This window comes from Gallus gallus, chromosome 1 (genome assembly GCF_016699485.2).
Source record: "Gallus gallus isolate bGalGal1 chromosome 1, bGalGal1.mat.broiler.GRCg7b, whole genome shotgun sequence".
Lineage (NCBI taxonomy): Eukaryota > Metazoa > Chordata > Aves > Galliformes > Phasianidae > Gallus > Gallus gallus.
In genome coordinates this window covers 49,853,100-49,873,601 of record NC_052532.1, presented here as the reverse complement: position 1 = coordinate 49,873,601, position 20,502 = coordinate 49,853,100, and the positions used below count along the sequence as shown (strand labels likewise).

General features: G+C 42.2%; 1 protein-coding gene across 1 annotated transcript in view; it reads left to right on the top strand.

Moving 5' to 3' along the window:
• Positions 1–20,502, top strand: part of EP300 (E1A binding protein p300) — a 58,630-nt gene that overhangs the window by 2,772 nt on the left and 35,356 nt on the right. Inside the window, exons 2-3 of the mRNA XM_004937710.5 lie at positions 10,577–11,235; positions 19,117–19,293. Of these exons, the coding sequence (XP_004937767.2) occupies positions 10,577–11,235; positions 19,117–19,293 (836 nt within the window). The remainder of the gene's footprint in view (positions 1–10,576; positions 11,236–19,116; positions 19,294–20,502) is intronic.

The following is a 20,502-nucleotide window of genomic DNA, read 5'->3' as shown; positions in this document are numbered from 1 at the left end:
TGAAGGCTATATTTTTCCACTTGCCGCTTGCGTGGCTCTGTTTTTGGTCTCGCTTTTGCTGCTGTGGGAAGCAGCTTTCAAGTTGCCATTTTTAACCTGTCTGCTCTTTAGATTTGTTTTAAAACAGTACAAGTAGCTCTCCTGTCATAAATTCCACGTAGAGAACCTATTAGATTGTCCCCAGTCCCGAGTTCATTATAGAAAATCAGAAACACGGTGCTCACGTCCTTATTCCAGCACTCTTGTTAAACTCAGGGTTCCATTCCCATATTCATCCTGGAGGGAGAGAGGTTAAGAAACTTCAAGGGTCCGTCAGACTTCCCAGCACATGTGCGCAGTGGGACTGTGAGCGTGTTTCCTCTGCTGTTAACTTGTTGCCTTGATTTCTTAATGTGAAATACAGTTTCAGCCTGTTAGGTACCTGAAGGGATGGCTGGCTGTGGTTAACTCACTCCCAACCTGGTAGGAGTTCGGTGTATTTATATTGGTGACTGAGCCTCTGATTCACCCACGTTTTCATTTCAGGACGATGCTGATATTCTGGAATAGGAATATACTAAACTCAAATAATTAGTTGAATAGGAGAATGGCAGTCATATAAGTATTATCTTCAGGTATTGAGACTTAGAGCTTTGCTGTGGGCTCACCTTTTATTGGCGCAGTGTCCTCAGCGTGGCAAGTAAATCTGTGACCCTGTGCTAGCAACTTTGCGGGGTGATTACACTGAGAAAAGTAATTTGCCGGCGTAGCTTCATTTGCTTACCCTTCCTCTCTGGTAGAAACACTGTTTTCATGTGTTGCATCTAGTCTGGGAAGATTATTTTTTTTAACATTATATTAGCAAATTAATCGTATACCGCAGTCTATTTTTTTTCCACCACTACAATGGCATAATTTCAGTGCGTCCTGAAAACTTATCTCCTTGAGTAAATGAATAGAAATCTCTCATATCAATTCATTTCTAACTGGCTGCTTTACAGCAGTGCTTTCGTGTCGTCCTTTTTAATCTGTGATCCCTTCAGTTTTTCCTGCGGCGATGGAGGTGTGCTGAGATTGCCACGTACAAATTTCTACGTGGTGTATTCAGTAAGGATGAGGTTAATCACCTTGTACAGCGCTCCCTGCCCTTAGAAATAACCTGGGCTCTGTGTACTGGGAAAGCTTTTGGGGCTGCTGACTCCAAACTGCTGTCTTCCATCAAGGAATACAAATGGAATATACGCAGCGCTGCAGTGTGCTGGTATGGCATCGCTTCTTTGGTTGTTAGATCTGAAAATAGGATTGGAAGTGCTTAGTGGTTCTGACTTGCTCTAAGTCAGTTTTGTACAATTAATTCGTTGGCATGCGTTCTATCAGACATTGCTGCGGGTTTGATGTGTGCCTTAACTTCATTCAGTTTACCGTATCCAAAAGTCTCATTTTGCTGAGCGATAACGCTTCTTCAGTGTCTCCATTGCAGTACCTGTCTTATACACAGTTTGTCTTCTTGTTTTGTTAGTTTCTTTCAGGAACTGCTTTTGACCTTTACAACTTTCCTCTCCCTTACAGCAAAGGTTCAAATCCTGCATGAAAACAATGCCCAAAAACAAACCAACAAACAAAACCCAAACTTCTCACCTGGACTGCTACAGTTTTGACTGATCCCCATCTTTCATTTGTTCCGAATGTTATCAGACTGTTTCTTAGCTTGAAATGAATCTTACTGATCTTGCCTTACTGCCTTTTCCAGAGGCACTTGTAAGGTTTTCAGCTCTGTTTTTGCTCTGCTATGGATTTTTTTTTCTTTTCTTAGAGTTTGTATCTATCCACATCTTTTAAATAACTTCTACAGATCTGTTTTCTGATCAGTGTGGAAGGCCAAGTCGTTAGCTGCTCAGAGCCATCAGTTCAATATTTCTGTTCCTTCCTGTTGAGCCATTTTCTTTTCCTTTTTTCCCAAGTATTACTTACGGTGAGATGAGAAATGCATTAAAATCGAGTTTGTAGGATGGTATTGTCTGTAAATGAGGCGTTGCAGTAGATTATCATCAAGCCAGGAGCAGACACTGCATCTGCCAGGGAGAGTGAAGGGGTATCTCTGCCTTATAGTTGTCTGGACTGCCAAAGTACCTGCATTAGCAAGGAGGTATATTAAATGTTTTGCAAACTGATCGCCCTGATGGCACTTTGTAACTTTTCAAAGGAAATCCTACAGGCTTAGGATGTTCCTGCGCTTCCGAATTGCTGTGCTGCTGCTTTTGCTACTCCGCTGATTTGGGTGTGACTTATACAGGTCATGAAAAATACCCTGCTAACTTTTGCATCTTTCCTCCACGTTGTCAGAGCGGGGTTAGGATTTAGTCCACGCAGCCTTGAGTTCGGATCATTGGTCAGTTCTGTATTTGCATGAAAAACCCTTCAGAAGACTTTATCTGGGGAGAGTGTAGTGGGACCTAGAGCTTTTTGAGAATGTGCTTTTTATGAGGTACTGGAGATTACCAACGTCCAAGTTACAAAGGTACGGGGAAAAAACAGTTTTACGGGAAAAGTTCAAAGTGATTTTATTACTAGATTTTAATTTGGTGTGATTTCATGTGCATGTTTTGCCTTCTCTTCATAGGCTGCCCTTCAGAGGAGCAGCCTTTCAGTGCATGTTCTAACAACGCAGTGCCATTTCTTTAACCTTTCTCATCACCCTGAGTAGTGCATCCTTAGAGGGGGTTTGGCGAGAAGTCACTCAGAGTTATTATCTGACAAACAGAGTATTTTTGCTGTGTTGTTTTCACCGTCAGATAAACAACGCACACCTGTCTGGAAGGACTTGGGTTTTCTGTCTTTCCTTACACTGTAGCAGCAGGCTGAAGTAAAATACATCTGTCTCTGCATATGGTTGTATGCAGTGACAGTGTATCCGTAGTTAGGTTGAGTTTGTAGGACTTCACGTAGAAGTGGATGCAGGGCAATTCACAGAAATCCTCTCCCTGAGCGGTGGCTGATACGTTGGCCAATGTGATTTTGTTTGCTTCCTAAATAGCAACAAGTTTGCTTAAAATGCCTTGGCATACGAGAGTGTTTAGAGTTCTGCAAAATGTGTTATTTTCTTTTTCAAGCACTCTTCTCTCACAGAACTTTCTGATGAAAGTCAGAAAAAGGAATGTTAAATTCTCGACTCCATTCATAAGTAACTCATGGCTTAGTTGGCTGTGCTTACAGGAACAGCACGGATACAAAACCATGGTCTAAGCGAGGATTTGCACCAGAAAGTAGAAGTTGACTACAAGATTTTCAGAAACTATGCAGATCTCTTTCTATTATTGATGACTGTAAAACGGGCTGGATAAACCTTTAGCTCTTTTCCGTTTTTGACAGTGCAAAACTCCTCTGTACTGCATCTCTTCTGCATCTCCACAAGAAGTGGAATTTTGAACTCTATTTGCTTGCAGAACTGTGAGGTTCCTGGGTACTGGGAGCTCCAGCTGAATTACTGGTTCAAGATGACATCTGATGTGCTGACTTTCGGTTTGTGTGTCTATGAACTTGATACTACCTTTCTGGCTTTACTCAGGAGTAATGTTGAATGAACTCAACTCAGTCAGAAAACTGACTTCACTCTGCTAATTGTTTATGCAGATTGCATCATTTCAGAGTTGGAGATGACAGCAAAGTCAGCTTCATTCTTTCCTTGAAACTGATTTGTAACCATTTATGAATTGAAGCTGATGGTGTCTGTTTGCAGACATAAACGTGTTCCTTTCCTATCTGCATGTACCCATGTTTTTGCCCACGAGTGTAGCAAACCAGCAGCTCTCAGGCTGCAGAGACCACCAGCTTTCCAGGCTTGTGCACGTGATGCTCCATCATTTATCAGACTCCCGGCTAAAATGCCTTTCTTACTCTCTAACAATACCACAGACGAGCAGTATGTAACCTAACGTGGCCCTGTGGGAATTTCAGTGGCATCCAAAAGTGGGATACTCTTGGGAGCAAGAATACTAATTTGAGACTTGAAAGGTAGCACTATGAAATTCATGCGAACACCATCACGTTCACAAGTTAATGGTTAACTGTGTGACTTCAGCACCTTGGAATTGAAACATCAGCGCTTCATATTATTTGGATCATCAAGGACAGCAAGGCTGGTACCTTTTTGCTGTATGACGTAAAGCATGAGTATGCTGCTACACAAAGAACGGTGTTTCTGAACTTTCACCTTAAGTAATGTCTTCCCCACGTGATCAGAGCATTTCAGTTTCCCTACAGCAAAATCCATGCTCCAGAATCATGAAGTTTTCACTCTATTTCAGCCATGAACTTCGCTCACCTGTATCTCTAAATGCTGCTTTGTAAAGAGCTTTGAATGAAAATGAAAACACAATATTCATCTGACGTTGCAAAAGACCTCACGTTATCCAGAATCTACTAAAACTGGTCTGTAGATTAGTTGGAGTAGAGTGTAAATTAAACTTGTGGATTAATTTTGAGTGGAATTTAGACTTTTCTCTTAAATGCAAGTTGAAAGGGGGTGAGAATAACATGAAAATGAAGAAAGCACGCAGTCCTAGAATAGACTTTGTTAGACGTTGTGCAATAGGTGGCTACTTCTTTAAAATGACTTTTTTATGCTTGCAAAATTCTGATGTTTCTACTTGTTAGAACTAATGTGAAATCACGTGTGTTCTAGATAACGAGTGGCACTTCTTGACCAACAAATTTCTGGTTGTTTTTAAAAACCAATGCCTGGAGCTGTGTGCTACCATGGCTTGCTGACATGTTTTGAGCCTCTGCACGTGGTATCTTCTAGGGGTGCTGAGCCCACTCTCAGGATGAATAGCACGCGTCCCTTTCAGATGTATTTTTTGCTTGTGTTGTTTGTGGTTTGTCTTCAAGTTATCAAGTTCCTTGATGTGGTGAGCAAATTTAGGTCTTCGCTGGATTAGCAGGAAGGAAGGAGGAGGCAGTGCTTCCCCACTTTCTCGCAGGGAACAGAATTAAAAATAAAGTCTACTGCGAAGACTGCGTTATTGAAATACTGTCATACAGCGTAAGAATTCTCAGCTGTTCTTGCACAAGCAGTAGTGAAGACCTCTGCATCGCACTTCCACTTTGGCCATGCACGATGACTGCAGTTATGCAGGGGCTGATGCCGTAGGATTTTGGAAGCAGCAGTAGTAGCAGTGATGAATCTAGGCCTTAATTGCGTAGGCTGATGCTGAATAGCTTTTTCCCCTTTTGTCTTGCATCAAATTAGTACATTATTTTAAACTCTACAATTTAAGGTAGGAAAAAGGGTTTGGCAGAGTTCTCGTTACCGTCGGCTAATTGTGGCTTCCCAGACCATCTTATGTGAAAAGCTTTCTCTTTCAAGGCTTTTAATCATGAGAGTAAATCTGGTCTCCAAAATATAGCAAAATTCTCTCACACCCACTTGGTAGAATCTTGAAGGTTTTTGCCTCTTTCTTAGCGTGCTTTTCCCCCACTCCGATTGCCTGAACATGTCTGACTTCATTTTCTGCCATTGCAGATGCCGTGGGAATTGATGATTTTCTTTTATTAGTGCTTTGTTACCAATTTGTGCTTCACCTTTGCTTCTGCATTTTCGTGGATACCTGAGAGTTGTCTGGTGAGAATGAAGCTCAGCGTCCCGTTCTGCCATTTTTACTTCTTGTGTTCTGCCTCTCCACCCCCTTTTTTTTTTCTAAGGGCATTTCAGGCAATGCCTTTTAGGGCCTGCACTACTGGTGCTGCTTACTGTTGGGTATTGGTTGTATCTGCTGGGCTTTCCTGCTGTTATGCTTTGGCTCTGTTCAATTCCTGGATAGCTTTGATGTTGCCATGTGGGGAAGATACTGTGCTCAGCACCTTATTTCTGCCATTTGTCTGAAAGCGTAGCGTAGGTTTCGTGTTTTCTGTGTAGTCTCTCATCATCCACAGCTCCTGTCAACCCTGTCACATGCATACTTTGTGTTCAGTGTCCTGTAGCGAGCCTTGCCCACGTGATTCATTGTGAACCGAAGGACTGTGGTATTATTTGATCCACTGATACGTTTCTGGAACCCAAGAATGCTTGTGCAAAAAGGGGACTGCTCAGCAGCTTGATGTCTGAGTTCAGAATGTAATGTAGTCCGTGGGATGCAGGGACAGAAACTGAAAGTCTCATTCCCTCTCTCTTACGTGAGCTGTCTTACGTGACTGACAAGAGGGGTTCTCCTGGCATCACTGTCAGCACATGATGCTGTTTCTTCAGATATACGACCTCCTTCAAGACAGTGTGCTTAGCTTTGTTGAGGCTGTGGTACAGAACATGTGAAATTGAAGTATTCTGGGCTGTTTTGTAGCATGTAAGCAAGTTCTCTGAAGACTGACAGAATTCACTGTAGCCCTTTTGCTAGTACCAGCTAATCTCTGTATTGATAGAAACTCCTATTTTGTTCTGAAAGGTGACAGGAAGTCTGTTGTGTTAAGCCAGAAATGAAGGCTACTGACTGTAGGCTAGAAAGCATGCAAGAGAAACTAACACATGCCACTTAAATCCACATGTGACTTTATTTGATGACTAGTTAGTAGGAATATGTTGTCCTTATGTTATGAGCACTTTTGTCAGAAATCCCTACCTTGCCTTGCATGCTTTGACAGCTGTTATCACTGGGGCTGCCTGGTGCTCTTGCAGTAACACTAGCTTGAAATACCTACTTTGGGACTTGGTTGAAAGGGCACTGATTTCTTAATGACTTCTGGGTTTTGATTGCTCACCCTGAATCTGTAGCGGTTTAAGGGCTTTCTTGGTGTCAGGTGGGTTTCCATCTCAGTCTGACAGTCTCCTTGTGTTATGCAGATTAGATGCTGTCAAAGGCAAACTTAGCAGGAGTGTTTGTAGGATCTAAAACTGAGGAAACAATGCACCACATACAAGGAAAAGCTAACATGGTGATTTTTGCGGTTGCTCTCTAAGCAGGGGATACAGCTCAAGTGACTCAATCCAGGTGAGCTAGGCTGCTGCTACAAAAAATGGACCCATTCCATCTGCTGGTTTTCCTCACCCACTTTCTTACTACAACTCTAACACAGCCATGGCGAGTTGGGCCAGTTTCTTCACTCTACAAAGACTCATTTTGACATTCAGTGGCAGTGCAGTTCCTAGTGGGAATTATTACATGCCTTTGCGTGCAGAGACTCTTTCAGTTTAACACTTAGTACCTACTTGGATGTTGTGTTTCAGAGGTACCTTCCATCTTTTGTAATCTTAGATGGCAGGAGCAGTCTATTTCACCTTCCTTTACTAGTGAGACGCACTAGTAATGCCATTAACAGCATCACTTGAAATCACTCTGTACCACTATACTGAGATCAAGATTGAGTTGTAACGCACTGCTTGGTGATCCTGATGAGCTCTTAGGTTAGTCAGTGGCTGTTCTGTTTTGTGCTAGCTTCTCTTTGTCTGTGATTATGCACTGGAGTCTCTAAGGTTTATGAATCAGGTAGGCAAACCTTTTCAGGATTGTTCTGCCTCCTTCCCCTTCCCACTACCAGCTTTATTTTCTTAGTAAGAAATCTCCATGTGTGTCTTCAATGATAAAAGATTGCAGGGCTAGCAGTGGCACTGGAAAGCCAGCCAGATCTCTGGGTTTTTATCACCTCTGTCTTATGCTATTCCGTTGGCTCTTGTGTGGATGTATTTACCATGATTGTCACGTACTCAAAGCTGTCTGCCCTCACCTTGTTGGGGTTTGGTGTGGCCATAGGTAGGTCTCTATGGAAGGCTTTAGGAGAGCAGTACATGTAAAGGACTGGAATGGATTGTTATACGTGCTATGTGCACACAAAGTCCTATTGTTCCGTATGGTCCTTTGAGACTGTTCGTGTTTCAGTCTTGTACCTGAAATCTTCTGCCTCCTGCCAGTTGTCTAGAAGTGTGATTCCTTTGCTGAGCAGACAACTGAGGATTTTTCACTGTATTCTTTTAACCTGGTTGGAGAACACTTTGAAGTTTGTGTTCTGTAAAAGACTTGGGAAAAAAAGGGGGGAAGAGGGGCAAATAACACCAGAATGGTGCTTCACTGGCATTATGATTCTGGCTTGTAGGTGCTGTATTCTAATGTCATAACTCTTCCATTGCACGTTCTCTGTGGTTGCCAATCTTTGCAGGTTAGTTTCATATGGAAAGAACAGGATGCTTTCTTATTTAAATTTTTGGGTGTAAAGAATGGGATAATCTCCCAGCCGTTTAGTCGTTCTGTTTTGATATGTGGCTGTTGATATGTTGAGATGTGAGAAGTTAATAAAAAAAGAATTAATAATACAGCATTTTTATGGCTTTCTGCTTCCTGCTTGTGGGTCTGCACCAAATCACCTCGCCAAGGAGCTTCTGTTAGCCTACACCAGGGCTCTTGGGTTGGATGGGAGCAAGTTGACTTAGCAGCTGGAAATATCCACTTGGTTGACAAGGGGGAATTTTGAAAGAATGAGCTCTTCAGAAAGACAGGTTAATATTGTCTTGTGCAGAAGGATGAGCAAGTCTTTCTATCTCTCAAAACACGAATTGCACTGCTCTTCTGGAGTGTTATATCTGAAATCATGTAAATAAGTCTTTTGGAGGAAATACCCAGTGATAGTTTGAAAAACGAGCTGTTCTTCGTATTCAGATGGCTACTGACCGCTTTCCAGGTGGTGTTGTGAATGGCTGAGTATGGAGTGGTTTGTTCTCAGGGGACATGAAGTAGGATTTTGTTTTGGGACTTGCTCTGTGCTGGAGGCTGCATCTGTTGGAGTAGAAGTTCTTGTCCATCTGCTACCAGGTTTTAAATGCCAAAGAACTCCGACAGAACTATATTCTTTGGCCTCTCTCATTTTGAAACTTCAGAAAATATTGATTCTATCAAAAAATACTGCATCACTGCAGTATCATTGATACAGTATCAGCATTGAAAATAAATTCCTAGTATGTACCAGGAAGAAGAACTTTTAGCACAACATTCTTGTTTTCTTTAACAAGAATGGGCTAGCTGATTTCAACAGCTTTAAGGTACAGCTCTTTATTGGAAACTCTCATTCTGTCTCTGGTGCTTTGCGGTGATGAAGAATACATAAATGGAGCTATGCAATCTCCTCTTGAAGTCTCCTGTTCTGGTATACCTGAATACTTGCTAACCTTCTATCATACCTTTAGAATTCTAAAAAGCTATGGTCTTATCTGTGATGACAGTTGAGAGATTGTTTTCAGGAAAGAACAAGAAAATAAATCACCAACAAAACCCCTTAGTGCTGGAGTTGAGCAGTTTGGATTCAGTATTGTATGGAACATTTTGAACAGGCTTCTAATGCTGGTCAGCTTTTCTGACTTGCATGCTGTTTAACAGTAGTCTTTTTCCATTAATATTTGGAATGAGTCATCTTCCAACCTCTGTAAGATTCTCTGTAATTGACACTTTCTTCTTAGCAATTGCTGAAATAACGAGTGGTATTTTAGATCCTTGTCTAGATCTGGAGTTTTTGAAGATGCAGTGGAAGAACTCTTACTGAGCATCCATGACATGACCTTTCTTCAGAAGTGATGCTGTGAACTATTTCCCCGGTTAAGATTAACTTAAAAAAACAAAAACAGAAAAACCCTTTACTGTCTATTTCCCAAATCCCGAATGCTGAGCTTTACAGCCTAGTTGGTAGGAGTAGCTGTGCTGTACAGTAGTTCTTCTGTTAGCCGTAAACTTTCTATATCACTTTTGTTTTAGCTGCCTTAGATTAAGTATGTGGGTGAAGGTGCATACTATCTCTGCAGACGTTGGAACTTCTTTTCTTGATGAATTTGATAGGCACTGTATGATATTCCCTTATCTATGTATATCCTAAATAGTAATCTTCCTCTACTTCATTGCTTGCAGATTTCTTTGCAAGGGATCTTGTGATATGAATTTTATTTAAGTAGGTTTTTTTTATCCATATCCATATTTCACAGCTTCATGGCCAGGAAGGTTATTTTGATTGTTTCCTGGCTATGCTTATTGTGGGAAAAATACTGGCTATTCCACAAAGCTCAGTTTAATTATGTAGGTCTGTGCTGGGAAGGACTGGGTGTAGAAAATTGAAAGAAACAACCAAACAACAACAGAACTGTTTACGGTTTTAGAAACACTTTCTGAAAAGCACATAATGATATTGGTTGTCTCTTCCTGAAAGTGATACTTTAGTGAAAGCTTAAAAATGAAGGTGGTGCTTTCTCATCAGCATTTTAATTCTTGTTAATAAAAGTTGTCTAATTCTGTTGGCAGACTATGGGATGTTAATAGTTTTTCCCTCCTTTCCCTTCAAATTTCCTGAGTTCGGAAATCATGTTCTTTCAAAATAAGCTGTTGAAGGAAAGTCAGGTGGAATGGTTGTCTCCTATTTAGGCTTGATAGGGTTTAGGGACTACTTTTCTGATGACTAATTGGAATAGCTTTCAATAGTAAATGTTAGAGGAATTCCACTGGAACACAGCGAGTGAATTTTTGGTAGTTAAATGAACAAAACAAAACAAAAAAAGAATTGATAAATAGGGTTTTTACATAAGAAGTAACTTTCTTCTGCTGTTTGCATTGACCTTGTAAAATTTCTTGTTTTTCAGATTTTGGATCACTATTTGATCTGGAACATGACTTGCCAGATGAACTGATCAGCTCCACAGAACTGGGACTCACCAATGGAGGTGACATTAATCAGCTGCAGACCAGCCTTGGCCTGGCACAAGATGCTGCCTCTAAACACAAGCAGCTGTCAGAACTTTTACGGGCTGGTAGCTCCCCAAATCTCAATATGGGGGTTGGTGGCCCTGGCCAGAGCATGGCCGGCCAAACTCCACAAAACAGTCCTGGAATGGGAATGTTAAACAGCATGGTGAAAAGCCCCATGGCACAGGCTGGGTTGACTTCTCCCAGTATGGCGATGGGTACAAGTGGACCAAATCAGGGTCCTTCAGCCCAATCTACAGCAGGAATGATGCCAACAGTAAACAGTCCAGTTAACCAGCCTGGCATGGGAATGAACACAGGGATGAATGCTGGCATGAATCCTGGGATGTTGGCAGCAGGCAATGGACAGGGGGTGATGCAGGGGCAAGTCATGAACGGTTCGATTGGAGCGGGCAGAGGGCGACCAAATATGCCATACCCAAACCCAGGAATGGGAACTGCTGGTAACTTGTTGGCTGAGACACTGCAGCAAGGCTCTCCGCAGATGGGGGGACAGGCTGGACTGAGGGGGCCGCAGCCTGGAGCCATGAACAAGGTAAGACATGCTAAGCTTGACTTCAGTAGCTTTCTTCACATGGTTTTATTTTATCTGCAGTAGAGATTCTATAGAATAGGGTTTTTGTCTTTTAAGAGTCCCGAATCTTGTGCTAAATAATTAATGTACTGCCAAAGTGGTATTATGGCAATCAGGGGAAGCAAGAAATTACTCAACAAACACGACTGTTGCTAGGTTAAGTGGTGTTGTTTCTTTTTAGTTCTGTGGCAGCATAGATCATAAATGTTAATGTAAACTTAACTTGATAGTATTTAATCTGTTTCATGCTTTTGTCCACAACTATATTTTCCCATCTAGTGTGGTGAGTGTGATGGGAATAAAATGGGATCTTATAGAAGTCGTGGTGCTTTTCTGTGTGACACTTAATGAGCGTATTTGCTGCCTGAGATCAGATGAGTATTGGTTTGTGCTGTGGCAGGTGAGAAGAGGCAAATACAGGTTGGAATGGGCTGATGTGCAGCGTGTGTAAGGACACGTTGGATTTATAGAGAAATATAGGCTTGAGTTATTGCAAAAAGAATGCTTGTGTGAATACCTACAAACAAGAGTTGGGTTCCTAACAGCTGTCCAATTGCACCCAATTCTAGTTTTTAGTTTGGAAAGGTTTTGTCTACCTTTTTCTAAATCAGAAAGCTGACTATACTATAACTATAACTATATATATATATAGTTATATATATATATAGTTATAGTTTATATATATATAGAGAGAGAGAGACTATACTATATATATAGAGAGAGAGAGAGAGAGAGAGACTATATGTATAACTATAGTGGTGGGGGGAGATGGATGTGCTTTTATAATGTAAGAGGTTTGAATGAAGCTGCTGTGGAGTTGCTCTGGAAAAGTGAGAGAAGACCAAATGATTTAAGTTACCAGTTGTTTAAAATTTGTCTTACCTTGCACAAATAGCTTCACCAGCATAGGGAACCAGAAGAATATTGCATAAGTTTTTGGGGTTTGATTAAAAAGCCTGGAAAATTTGTAAACATTTCGTTTGATGGGGTTATTTTGTGTTTATTGGTTAATGAGTGGAAACTTTGTTTATAGAAGGATTGAATTCAGCTGTGTTGATGACGTTGCTATGTTTTAACGTACTAAATAAAATGTTAATATCTGGTGAGCATTATTAAAATCTTCTTTTATCTTTGCTGCTTGCTTGAGCTCAGTGTGCTGCAGGCTGTGCTTCCAATATCTGTGAGCAGTAACGAGTTAATTTTGCGGTCTGTTCATTTCATGCAGCTTAGCTTGATAAATGCATTGTTGCAAGGTCCTGTTGCTACAGTAGCTGTAGTTCATAGTGGAAAGAAATACTTGGAAGTGTTTTTGTATTGAAATTAGTGGATTGTTTACTTTGTTATACTTTGATGTGAAAACGGTATTCAGGGGTCTAAAATTAATGTGTTGAGTTTCAGGGTAAAGTGTAACATCGTAATCCTTATTTATTGTGCCTAAAGTGGAGCTTTGAACTGTTAAAACAACGTGGAAACACGGTGTTCTTTATCTAGGAGAAATCAAGGAAGGCCTTAAAACTGACTTTTTGGCTGAGATAGTTCAAAATGAAGCCATCTTTGTGGCTTCTTGAAGTCCTGCCTTGTGCTTTACATCTAAAGTAAGCAGCACCTTGTGCTGTGGCGAGTCTCTACACCAATGTAGGACTTCTGCTTTTTTTGCCTGTAGTCTCAGCCTGGTTGAAAAAAAGAAAAAGAGAAAAGAGAGGGGAAAAAGGAAGGGGGGGGAAAAAAAGCTTAAGGTAAAGTTCTTTAATTGTTGAGAAAACCCTTGGAGACTCATAGGGTGAGCTCAGCGGGCGCAGCCCGCGTGAAGCTGCTCCGACTGCCGGATGAGAAAGCACGGTCTGAAATGGAGGCTGAAATTCCAGAATGCCTTCAATTGGTTTGGCTGCTGGCAGGGAGCCTGTGTTTCACTTCGTGCAGCGGAGTTAGCGCAGTCTGACAACAGGCATGTCGGACCGCTTCATCTCTCCACCCATCTGCTTTTGTTTTTCCCCCACCTACAAATCTTCACAAAGTAGATGAAAACATAGGACCCCAAGCAGTTGTTTTCAAAGGCTTTTTTTTTTTTTTTTTTTTTACTGGTAAATTTAGCACGGTGTTGCTGCTAATGTGGGAGTTTGTGGAGTAACTTTCGTACGTTTCCTTCGCCGCTGTGAAAATGGGCATTATTTCAGAGCTGTCCTTCAGTAGGAGGGGGAAAAAAATAGATGAGGCGTTTGGGCTGCGTTCAGCGATGTGTTGGCTTTCCAGAGTCAGCCCTTTATGTGGTGGGTGGCTGCTTCTGGGAGTTGTCCTTCAGTAAAACAGAGGTGTGTCGTCTGCCGTGGCTTTTAAAGACGAGTCCCGTATGTTTGGTGGGATGCTAACTTACTGGGAGGGAGAAGGATGTGCTCTTCTGATGGTAAAGATGAGCTCCAAGTGGTCCTGGATTTGAGCAGCAGTCTGGTCACACTTCTGCTTTGTTCAGCTGTCCCATGGAGCTGCTGAAGTGTTTTCTTCCTCTCTTAAATGACTGGCAGCAGTGGGACGCTCTCTTTGCATGGTAGGCGTGTTCCTCACTTTGCTAGTTGTGTAACTTTGGTTGTTTGGATTTTTTTTTTGGCACTTGAATGCCAAAATGCCCAAAACGAGTTGATTTGAGGTCAGCAGATACACACAAACTTGAATTGTTCTAATCAGCCACTTGTAGTGTGGTCCCCTGCTGTACCTTTATGTATGCTGTAAGCCATCTCTGGAATACAAACAGGCATTCCTATCTCTGTAGCAGTGATGGTGAGAAATGAATCCAGGCTTGGAACTCACTTGGTCACTGAAAAAAGAGTTGTAATTTGAATGAGTTTTCTGATGCACAGAAGGGTGGTGACGCACTGAACAGGTTGCCCAAGGAGGCTGTGGATGCCCCATCCCTGGAGGCATTCAAGGCCAGGCTGGATGTGGCTCTGGGCAGCCTGGTCTGCTGGTTGGCGACCCTGCATATAGCAGGGGGTTGAAACTCAATGATCACTGTGGTCCTTTTCAACCCAGGCCATTTTGTGATGACTCTGTAATGCACCTTAAATGCACCTGATATTAGGGGAGGAGATGTGTTCAAGGAGAGGGTGCTGTGGTCAGGGTGTGGGCCCTGCAGTCGTATTGGGGTGGCTTCCAAACACCTGGGAAGGTTCAGCCTGAAAGGAATGTTTGGGGAGGAAAGGAATTAGAACAAGTTTTGCTTTCTTGGATAGCTTTTTGTTTGATGGGTGCTTGATTGTGTGCAGAGACATTCCTATTACTCTTAAAATAGAGTTTTGGAAACTGTTTGTAATGCTTTGATTCTTTCACCGTTCAGGCATTTTTTTCAGGCATTTTATTTCACTGGCTAGCCTTCCAGTTCTGATTCAAGAGTAAACAGCAAACTTAAGCTCTGTAGTAAGTTAAGAACAAGTTCACCTTTCTTGTTTTGAACCATTCTTTGTTTGGAGATAGGTATAGTTAAAACCTTAGTGTGGCTCTTCCTCCTGGTTCCTGCAGTTCCCAGTTATTGATGAGGTCTTACAGTCCAGCCTTCTGTTAGAGGGCCGTGCCTTTCACAAAGTGCACAGGTCCACCTGACTTTCAGACCATTTACATTGGGTCTCCCACTGATCCCCACAATGCTCTTTCATCAACAACGGGGACCTGAAGACAATCCAGGTGAGTAAGAGAGCTGCTGCCTTTCCTGTTGGATCGTTACACTTGTGTGTGAAATTACTCTAAATGTTTAGAACTGATGTTAATTCTTTGTAGTGTGGCTTATTGTCTGAGTATATGCAGAGCTCTCTCCTCTTATAACGGGAGGCACTATTCTGTTTTATCAGTGCTTAGCACTTGTGTTAAGAGTCAATTACCATATTTTACAAAGACAATTATTTAGACCTTCCTTTAAATAAAACAGTCAGAAATGTCATGTTGGAAGTTGCAGAGGCTGAGAATCATGACACCCTCCAATAGCAAATTTAGGTACAGAAAATAAAAACCAATGTATGTGTATTAACATTAGTATATTTGTGTCATGCTTTGGCCAGCAGATCAGCGTTCTTGGTTGCTTTGATTGCGTTTGACTCAATGTGCAAGTGTACCCACAGCATTTAGATTCTGTGCCCTAAGTGTGCCCTGTGGTCAAGTACTAATTAATCGAAAGTGTAGCTGCATGTCACGGTCCTTTGCTTTTTCTTCTTTGGTGTAAAAGGTGGATAACTGCTCACTTTGTCCCAGTGTATGGGCACAATGTGTTTGAGGAAGAAAGGGAGCAGGAAGGCTTTGTCTTTGGGGATCTAAGTTTGTGTGGATTAGGGGAGTTTCTCACACAAAGGGCAGTGAAATAATGTTTGTGTCTTGCAATAGATACCTTAAAAGATGAGGTCCTCTGCAGAGAATAACCATCATTAACAGTCCTTGGAAAGATTGTAGCAGATATCTCTGACACAATTTTGTTAGACTGCATGTGGGTCCAATAAAGCTTTATCAGACAGTTGAACGGCACCAGAAAGTGATGTTCAATAAATCAGTTACAAGATCTCCTCTTTAAAGAGCCAGCTGGAATTTAATAAAAATAACTTCCCGGTTTAGGAAAGTTAATTAACTTCTACTTGCAAATATGGAAAGATTACATCAGCGTGCTCTTAAACTAGTGCATGTACTACAGTTACCCCAATAGAGATGCATAGCTGATAGTGCAAATGTTGGGTTATTTCAATCAACGTTACAAAAACTCAACTGGAGGCAGGAAAATCAAGCACAGTTGTTTTCTGCTGTGTGTAGAAGGAACGAGCATTTGAGATTACCTTTGTCACCTAGCAGCCGTGCATCGTCATCTTTTGCTTTGTTGCTTTTTATCCCTCTTCTCCTTTACTGTGAGCTCTGCTGTGTGTGAAGGCCTCGTGTATGTGTTGGAAGGAACCTGAGGCTGTCAGGAGGGAGAGAGAGGTGGATGGCAGGTGGAGTGGATGAAGAAGTGCAATGGGAAGAGCAGTGGAAGGAGGTAGGCCAGGAGTGCACAGTCTGAACTCGCTGACTTTGGGCCACAGTGCAGCCACATATGTTTTTACATGGTGTTATAAAGGAAGCCTTGTGTCTATCTCATGCAGTGCCACCAGAACCACCTTGCCTTGGCTGGCACTTCAGTGCTTGATGGTGTACCTACCCCTTGCCTCCAATAACTCACTAATTTGATAGTAACCTGTATGTCAGTCTTTCTATGTTTGTTTTTTTTTCCAACTGATGAACTCTGAGCCTGCTGGATTGTTTTTTATCTTCCTTCTATGATTAGTTATTAGGTCACCTGGTTCTTCCCGCTTGATATTCTCCCACACACAGACACACACGCTTCCCCTTTTTATCCATGTTTCCCAGTGCGTTTCATCAAATGACACTGGCATACTCTCGCTTCCAGTGCCAGGGTCACTGATTAGACCCTGTGGTGTCACTGTGAGGAAGCTGCTGCCGTGTGCCCCTTCTCTTGACTCAGCCCGGAGCTGTGTGCGCGTTGTCTGTCTCACATCAGCGGGTCAGTGACAGCAGGACTGGGGACATGGCTGTGAAGCTCAGCCGTGGATCTGGCAGCTGTCAGTCTCACCCGGACCAAGGGATGGCTGCTTATTTCCTCCAGGAAACTGAAGCAGTTGGGGCTTTAGCACCCTTCTCAGGTGATAGTTGTCTCTGGCTTTTGGGATCACTTTGCAATGCTTGCCCTCTGACCTAGCCATGCCCTACATTTCTGCCATGCAGGCCCCTTGTTGGATGGGCTGATGTTGCACCCCAATCACTCGTGCTTGAGAATCTTTGTGCTTTGTCTACTGGATCAGTACATCTGATCCTTTGATATCAATAGAAGAAGTCGCTCGATTTTCTTAAGCTGAGTGCCTCGTTTTCTCCCAGTGACATCACAGTTTGAAAATGTGCTATCAGCCTTCAGATCTGAGTTGTTTGCTTAGTTTTCTTGAAGGCTGGTTGCAGCGTAAGGTGTACAAGGTCTGTGGGGCACTGTTAGTGTTGGCTAATGTAATATATGCTCTAGCACATAGTATGTGCTCTGGTGACAGCTAACTCTGTGTTTTCTTAAGGAAATAATTCCCACAGTCTTATACTGAGCTTTGAATCTGTTGCTCAGTTGTAGGCAGCAGAGACAACAGGGAAACGTCCTCAGAGGTACCAGTGCGCTTGGCTCCCTGTAGCTTGGGTCTCACCTGTGTCATTCTGGGCAACAGCTGCTTGTCACCACGTGGGTATTCATCACAGTTGAGACATGGCAGTAGCAGTGCTAAAGGAGACAAAGGAAGCATTTTTAGTTTTTCCTCATCACTGCACAACTTATCTGCCACGTGTAGAGGTTCTTCTCATTTCTCTCTAATGAATTACCGCTGGGTGGTTATAGTTACTGCTTCGAGTGGGGGGAAGGGGTTGTCATGAGGTATGTGACCGGTGAATTTCCTCCGAGTGTCAGGTTTTTCAGTAAGTTTTGTGCCACTTTTCCTGTGGCATTGGTTTGATTCAGATTTATTTTACAAATGCAAGTTGAAGCTGCTGTAAAAGATCAGCAGAAATTAAAACCTGGAAAAAGAAAACTTGGGGTAATCACAGATAGCAGGTCATCTGTGGGCACATAAGTTACTTTTCTGTGTGGATTGGAGAGACTTTGTGAGGAGAAGGAACAAAGTGCTTCTACTGGGGGAGCAGGATCTGAGAGCAAACGCGGGAGTACTTGGACAGATGCATGCCATAGGAGCTGGTATGCGCTTCTTGATCAAGTCTGGGCATTTTCGTGGATCCAGAAAAGCATCCAGTAGCCTGAATGCTGAGTCACACGCTAATGTGAATCGAAACGTCACAGCTCTCTTGAGTACTTGTGTGTGAGCTAAGTGAGCTAAGGCTGCTCGAGGATCCCGTCTGAGTAATGGTGAGAGCTTGGTAGTCTTAAGAAAAAACTCCAGTTTTCCTGGTCGTCTTCTGTTGCTGGTTATTTGGTCTGGGAAGGCCAAATTTTCTATGAGAACTAGAAGGGAATAGAGTGGAAAAAATCAGAGGGCAAACTACTTCACGGGCAGGATTGATCCTGTTCCTTAGATTCTGCAGCACTCCAAGGCAACAAACCGTATATTCTGTTATGCTAAAACTGTTGAGTATGCAAATAGTTGATGGATAGTGCAGAAAGGAACAAACACTGTATATCAGTCTGCTTCCATGGTATGATTCGATAGCTTTGTTTTATTAGCAGCATTCCTTCCTGCCATCTCATTTGACCTCAAGTAGTGCTCGCTGCAAGCAAGTTACAGTGCCTGTGTGCTTGTAGTGTTACCTGTGTCTGTGGTGTGTTCTTAAATTGAAAGCTGTTGTGTACTGAATGAGAATTGTTATAGCCCTATGGAGAGGAGCTGTGGGGGTGCTGGCAGTTGGGTGGGAAGTATTTGGGGTAAACCTTGCTGATAACGAATGGAGGTGGTATTTGTATCCTTTTGGTGGAAGCAGAGAATTCCTTCTCTACTCCAATGTACGGATTTGTGATTGAGAAACTGATATGAGAAATCTGCTGAACTACATGGTTGGTTTTTTTTTTTTCTTTTGAAGAATCAGGGCAGTTCCAACCAAGCTGACTTCAGCGTTGATAGATTGGCCTTGCTCTGTTTATAGGAGCAGTCAGATTGAGAAGTTAACGTTGTGTGATAGGTGTAAATACATGCACATGAGGGAGCAAGGGAAACATGTGGATCAGGATTGCATTGCAGCTGTTTCATGGCTTTGGTAGCCTTTACTTCTCTGAAATATTAATTTACCTTTTGAATTGTGAACTACGTTCTTACTTGAATGTCTTGTCATTTTAATTCCTAGATGGGAATGATGAGCAATCCCAGTCCTTATGGTCAGCCATATAGTCAGAATACTGGGCAGCAGATTGGAGCCAGTGGTCTCGGACCTCAGATGCAGAATAAAACTGGACTGCAAAATAGCTTACCGCAGTTTCAAATGGACAAGAAGCCAGTTCCTGGGACAGGAATGCCTAACATGGTAAGTAGAGTGAAAGATACCTCCAGCAAATGCTGTGGCAAACCAAAGCAGAACAATGTGCAGTGCTCAGATGTTGCCATGTTAGAATTTTTGCAGTTATGAATGTGTGTTCTGAATCTACACGTTACTTATTTGCTTAAGCTCCTAAAATGGCTGATATGGAGGAGAGAGCTGAGCTGTGCTCTGTTAAGTTGCACCTCTACTTTTCACCCTTTAAACCCTATTAGCAGAGGAAATTAAAAGGACCTCCTTATCTGAAGTTACCTTTTGCTACTTGTATGGGCACCTCTGCTCTCCTCTCCCATCCCTTCTCTTGTAGTTGGTTCACTGGGTTCCTTCTCAGTATAGTTTTGTCTTGAGGATTGTTTTTCTGCTTGTACTTACAGTGCTTTTGGGAGAAGTAATTCTTCTCAAATGTATTACGTGTGATAGTGTCTAGAAGCCCCAGTTGAGTGTTCATTTCTGTTGTGCTCTTACATGGACATACACAATGGTCTTAGTGTTGCTGCAGTAGTGCTGCTGTTCCCTCATTCCTCTCAATGCTGTGGCTGCAGCAAGGCTTGAAGTGAGTGGTGGAAAAAGTGGATGGCCCAAGGTTATAAATTATAAGCATTAGATTTCCTAGTTTGAATTTAACAGTAGTGCCAAGTGCTCTCGGAGAACAAGGGCTGAATGTGTTTGCTTCATTATTCTAAGAGCCTAGATTGTTTAGGGGGAAGACATGCGAAGTGCCCCACTATTGTTTTTTTTTTTCATACATATATTCTTGTTTGTGAAACAAAATTGTGCTTCTGAATATAGCTTGTTTGTCACTGCTTCAGATCTTAGATTGTTTACCTCCTTGAGACTCAGTCTCTTGATCTAAGTAATTTGCTGAAAAACACTCACAGATAAAATTGTATCTCTGAATTAAAGAAAGGTTGATTCCTTGAGTTTTATTTAAGTTGAGCATGAAACACTAGGATCCTAGTACTGCTAGTTGGTTATATTAACCAATAAAGAAACTGCCAAAACTTGCTGTCAAGCCTTTGTTCAATTCAGCACATATAACTCTTTTGAAGTTGAGTTGCTACCCAGCTGGACCTAGGAATGAAGAGTTGCTGCTATCTCTCTTTGTCATTTAGAATGACAGACTGCATAAAGGCAGCTACGGTTGTCCTGGAGCTTAGAAAAGCCCTGAAGGGACTGAGTAACTGGTAGAGTCTCCTT